General features: G+C 41.5%; 1 protein-coding gene across 1 annotated transcript; it reads right to left on the bottom strand.

The window, feature by feature from the left end:
• Window positions 1-2,880: 2,880 nt before the first annotated feature.
• LOC115734651 (glutathione S-transferase U8-like) lies at window positions 2,881-4,267 on the bottom strand. Its single transcript, XM_030665523.2, has 2 exons — window positions 3,852-4,267; window positions 2,881-3,290 (listed from the first exon to the last, which is right to left on the bottom strand). The coding sequence occupies exons 1-2, from the start codon at window positions 4,164-4,166 to the stop codon at window positions 2,925-2,927; spliced, it is 681 nt and encodes a 226-aa protein (XP_030521383.2). The 5' UTR covers window positions 4,167-4,267; the 3' UTR covers window positions 2,881-2,924.
• Between the last annotated feature and the right edge of the window lie 2,114 nt (window positions 4,268-6,381).

A 6,381-nucleotide genomic window follows, 5' to 3' on the forward strand; every position in this document is an offset into this window, starting at 1 on the left:
CAGGTATTTGAATTAGGGGTCGCTCTTAAGTGCTCAATAAGAATATGCTGTAGCTTTCAGAAATCAATTTCCATAAAACGAATCTAGATGTCTTTAGTATCATTAGTCGACTAGTACAATGCGAATGGGCCGAACATGTTAAGTCGTGTACGTCGTTAGTGATGATGATACGTCTAACGTGCATCCCAAATGATTTGACAAGTAATTGACTGAGACGAACAATCAAAGATCCGCTTAAAGAATGTGTCCGTATACGGTATACTCATATTACGAAATATAAACGAATATTTGAATCAGGATCACATTTAAGCACTCAATATGACTCTCTTGGTAACCAATTTTCACATAGGCCCATGGGCCACATGACCTTGAGTACAAAAGGGAAGTGGTAGGCCCTCTCTTTAAGCTTAGCATTGCATAGCCTCCAAGAAATTGAAATCCCCACCAAAAAGATAATCGGCGCTTACACGGCCCACCAGTTCCTTAACTTGGTTTGAACCTATAGAGTAACAATGGAATAGAGATGAGATGTCCAAAAACATTCTGTCCTATGTAGTTATGCAATAGTTATGATTTCATAAGTTAGATAAGATTACAACAATGAAAAACTATAAAAGCATTTATCGTCCACTAGGTCATTAATCCTTAAGCATAAGTGAGTTAAGCTCATTTTTAAAGGGTTACTTTTAGTTTTTCAGTAGCATTTATCCCCCTATGTTCACCCTCAGCTCCATTTTCCACCATTAAACGAGAGAGTCTAAGAAACTTCTACTTTTGCGGAATTAGTGTTACGTACCACTTATTTCGTGCGCACCCATTCGACGTTGGACTCTACCGCAACAGGTCCTACTGCCGTGATTCGCATAGAATTGGGTGTGTACAAGCGAAATGGTATATAACCTTGATTTCACCAAAGTTGAAGCCATCTAAGTTTCTATTTTGGCGTGTCGGGTTATGCGACATCCACTCTCACATTTGTTTATCATCCTATCTGAGATTAGTCTCGCCATTTCATTTGTAAAAAGAAAAATTACAAAGATAAAATGAGAAACGGTCCTTTGTCTCGGATTGTTTCATCTCACACTTATGAGTATGTTTCGCCCGAATCGGCATATCTATTTCTCTTCTGTTTTACATCTCGTACCTAATTTCTCAACTAGACTTCACCACAATAGCAGAGCAAGTAAAATTCTAGCCAAAAAAAAAAAAAAAAAGCAGAGTAAGTAAAAGCATCAATAGCACTATAAAATACGTTTCTGATCATCAATGTGTTTGCTCACGGCAAATTATGGCCTCCTCGGGAGAACTGACAATAACTTTGATTCACTTTCTAGCATTAGGACATCTTAGCAATGGGAGTACGGATCAAAGTATTATGCATTGTTTGTGCCTTGTTACTGATAATTACAAACAGTTCGTAAATAGATTAAATGCTATAATGTGCTATAAGTTATGCTATATCATCATTTGTTATATTACCATGTAATTTTCCATGCTTAACAGAGAAACGGTTCTAGATAATTGCCATAAAACCTATCATTCAGCGCGAACAATAGTGTCTATCATCTTAAGTTAAGATGTATCGACACGATATGGGACACGAGATATGATACACCGACATGTAATTTCTCAAAAAAATAAATAGAAAATTTCGATACGATGGGACACGTTATATATTAAATGTATATATATATATATATAAATGTAAATTATTATTTTTATGATTTCATAAATAATAAAAAAACCTAGAATGAATTTACATTAAAAACACTATTCACCGCTTCTATGGCTACGACAAATTCCATTTTCCTCCAAAATAAAAATGTATAAAAAAAGATAATAAATACACAAAATGAAGCCATACGCACCCACCATCACTCACGTTACACGGCTAGGAATTCATTCATCCATGATTTGCCCTAATTAACCAACCCCCCCCCTACGTTTCTTTTTTTGGAGTGACGGATAAGACCTGTTGGAGATCGTATAGGATTTGAAAAATGATGAGAGGGGAGGGCGATAAGGTGAAAAGGAGAGGAGATTGATAGTGATGGCAGGATAGCCGTCGGATGGGGGTCGAGTTGGTGGCCAGTGAGGAAGAGTTGACCTTTACCAGCTTTTAATGCAAAAAGAAAGGGGGGTTCTCGGTTCGCCCACCTCGTTCACAACTGCCCCCACATCGAGCTCCATGCCATGTCCGCCATCCTCCCCCACAAACTTCTCACCCGCGTGATGACTTCTCCATCTACCCCCACCTCATCCCCGTAGACCCAATCCTCACACGACGAGCGAAGAGGCAAGCCTGAGGCAAGGTCGGCGAGCTGCAAAGTGATTTTGGTCTTTTTTATTTTGACTTCGCTTGTGTTTCTACCTTTAAAAATGTAAACTTTCCCATCTTATCTCCGAACACGCCGTTCTGTTGACCGCCTGTCGAAGTTTGGACATGGGAAAAATGTACTCGGAGGAGTGTTCGTGCTACATAGATCTTAACCCCAAGGGGTGGTTGGCTCCGCCGAGTGGAGGATTGGCTCAAGCATGCGACTCCACGTCGTGAGTTCCATCCCTGTCTGTTTGCCCAAGTGCTATCAATCCGGATGGACTTACGATTTCATTGTCCAAACTCGAAGTAATTTCTTCCAAGATGATGAGAGATTATTCGGCTCGTTGATTAATCATGCACAAGAAGAGAAGAGGCATTTTTGAATTTTCATTTATTCCATAAACAGGAAATATACATAGCACGTGGAACATGACAAATCACAGCAAATTGACGCTTAATTATTCAATGGTTTTTTTCATTATCACGGAACGTTGCTATGGAGATGCCATTATTGCCATAGACTCCAACAAGTACAACGTACCACTCGAATCAGCTTTATTACAACCAAGAAGCTAGAACACAAACACAGAGACCGACCCAAAACTCACGCTTTGTTCTTATAGAAGCTAGTTATCATCTCGCGTTGAGCCTTGAAGAAGGCCACCATCTTGTCCCTTGGAGGCAGATTCTCCTTGACGATCGGGCAGCTCCGAAACTCTTCCGCCCACTTGCACAGCACGGGGAACTTGTCCTCGGTCAGGACGTCGACCCCAGCCGCCTCTTGGAGGGCTCCAACCCAGTGCCCGACGAAGCTGGCCACGATGTCGACGAACCCGATGGTCTCGCCCCCGAAGAACTTCTTGCCATTAAGCTCGCCTTCGAGAGTGCCCAAGAGCTCATGTGCTTCCTCACATGCCTTCTCCCTTTCGGGCCCTAAGCTCATGCAAGATTTCCAGAGAGCTAGCACGCACTGTTTACAGTAGAAAGAGTGAAGTTTTCCCGGTCAATTTATCTTGGGATCATGAATTAGATCTAGCTAGGGACGACGTGGTCACCGACTGCAACTCAAAAACCTAGACTTTGGTTCAGTGTTCCTTGAAAAGAAGAGCTCTTTCATTTCTGTGAAACAAAAAGGACTCTTACTCTGCTTGGCTCGTTAAGGGCGCGCATGATAACACTTCAGAAGCAGAATTTCTGCGTCAGAAGTGCTTCTGAAGCTGAAATCTGTTTGGTAAAGACACTTCAGAAGTACTTCTGAAACCGAAATCCGTTTGGTAAAAATATTGACTTATGGTAGGAATTTCTACTTCTGAAAAAAATTTCTACTTCTGGTTGGATTTTTGTCCAACTTTGATGGAGAAGTTGAAAAATCAACTTTTGCTTCTGATGGTGTTTCAGAAGCAGAAGTGTTGCCATGCGCGCCCTAAACCTCCGGTGTCCAGTTAAACTTCTTTCCATAGTTAAGTGGGAACACAACCTAAAGGAGGGTGTTACAGAACTACCAAACTCAAATTTAAGATGAGATGGTTACCTTTTCATCCAAGAACTTAGCCCGGAAACGGGCCATCGCTCTCTCGTAGGGATCTCGCGGTAAGATCGGGTTGTCCTTCCATGTCTCGTCGATGTACTCGAGAATCACCTGAGACTCCAAAATTGGTTTGCCATTGTGGACGAGCACGGGTACTTTCTTGTGCACGGGATTATACTTGAGAAGCGAAGCGCTCTTGTTGTGGAATATGTCCTCCTCCGAGTACTCGTATTGGACCCCCTTGACCTTCAGAGCTATCACGACTCGCCAGCTAAATGGGCTCCCCCACGCACCCAATAGCTTCAATTCTTCACCCATCTTCCAAGCTCACACACACACACACACACACTGAGAATCACTCTTCCTGGGTAGTAGCTAAGTAAGAAGTTGTGAGATTCACTTGTTCTTTCGTTGGCTTCTTATAGAGTTCAGTTTTGGTGATGTTTCCTTAGCGCCGAAGACAGCCCATCGACATCCATGTTATTTGGTCAATGACTTAAAGTCAATGGATGCTGCATAAATCCGGAGTTGGTGGTTGAAGGCTTCTTGTTTTATGTTATTTAGACAAAGTCAACACCGCGAAACGTTTGGGATTGGCTGAACTGAAATGTGTACGTCGCACACAGAGAGAAAATATTGAATTTAGTGAGAGGGGTTGTCGGATACACTGTTCAACGTGGACAGAATCATAAAAAAACTGGCCAAGTTTTATCGTATGATGGCGTCAGTCACTTTAGAATAGATATATGAAGTCCATTTTCGAAGATAGCTACTAATTTTGGATCGGTGCTCCGCTAGCTCTGGCTGTCTGTTGGCGGCTTAGATGGGGTCAAGGAAGCTACTTTAGACCCGATTGAATTAATGGGGTAACAACATTAAAAGTGTCAAAAAAATTTCTATGGCTCTCACTTTAATACCAAAAGTTTTCGTTGGCTTACTTAAGTGCCAAATAAAAAAAAAAATGATCACTTAAGTATTTTCGACGAGAAATTTTGGCCAAAAATATGAAGTGGCTTTTAAAATTAGAAGTTTTATCTGAGGTGGTATTTTATTTTTAAAAAAACCAACTGTTGTGGACGGACGACGTTGCATAATCCAACGTGGCGGGGTTGTTTAAAACGACACCGGTTTGCCCTTGTTCGTTGACTCCCTCTCACCGCCACGACCGCCGATGGAGCCATCACCCACCACGCCAAGCACCGCCACCTCCTCCACTACCTCGACGAGTTTGGCAACCGTGGCAAGATCGTCACCATCGGCCCATCCATCTTCTTTTAGAATCGCCACCTCCACAACGCCTACGTCGTTCTCCAAGCCTTGAAGCAGGCCATCATTTCCTACCCCAACAACTTCACCGCCGATCGGGTCAGCTCCTCCGTCTACGACAGCTCCAGCTTCTTCTGCTCCCCCACCCTCGACAACCTCATAGTCCTCACCGTTGCGCGAAACAAGTGATCAAATAATAAATAGACAGAACAAGAAAATAAATCGAATACCGGATGTACGTGATTCGATCATAAAGACCAACGTCCGCGGGGAGAGCATAAATAAATTTCACTATAAAACAAGCGATATACGGAGATAACAAATCACATTCGAGTTACTCAAATACTATCGGCGTTTCTCAGCCCCAATTACATCCAATAACGCACACAATGCTTATAGCTTCCAATTTTTCGTAAAATAATCTCTCAATCTCGTAAAGAAATTACACAAATCTAATCTCAAGATTTAATTGGCTCTAACACTAAAGTTATTGACACAATTCCACAAAGTCGTCCACTACCAAGCACTCGTAAAAACCGCGTGTCAGAACTTCTTCTTGGACGTAATATCACGAAGACCCGCATTGTTATCTGACCTTTTTCAACAACAGCACTTGGCTATATATAAATAAGCCATGCACGAATTGGAGAGATAAACATAAGGGAAGTTCGGTCAATGAAATCCAATATTGACTTTCCTATTTTCTCTGTTTCTCACGTTGAAAATCGAACTCCACAGGAAATAAACCAAGTATATGCAAAACAAATCCAATAGAATTTTATCCCATGATCTCCATCCGAATGAAATACCCAACGTAATATATATTGAAGTCCTTATTTATATCCGCAATTCAAATTTTCGTTTCATGCTCAAATTCGAAATATATTTTAACAATCTTCACCTTGGTTTGAGGTTTGAGCCAAGTCACAATCGCTTCGTTAGTAATCCAAACTCCACTACTGCTACTCTCTCATAGCCCCAATGGGCTCAATTGCTACAGATGTCTTCCTAATCCAAGCTACGTTTGAACTTTGCCATAAACGATTACGTCATCAGAACACCAACTGCACATACACCTTTAACTATTCCACAATAACTTTCTAACATAATTTTCTCAACCACAGATAAAGTAAAATCACCGTTGCATTCATATCTATCGGAAGATCGAATTCGTACCTTGTCAATAACAGCAATTATGGTAACCGTTGGCTCCACAAGCTCCACCTCGCTATAATTACTTTTTGTGTTGATTACCACACTAGTACCT

Source organism: Rhodamnia argentea, chromosome 7 (genome assembly GCF_020921035.1).
Source record: "Rhodamnia argentea isolate NSW1041297 chromosome 7, ASM2092103v1, whole genome shotgun sequence".
NCBI lineage: Eukaryota > Viridiplantae > Streptophyta > Magnoliopsida > Myrtales > Myrtaceae > Rhodamnia > Rhodamnia argentea.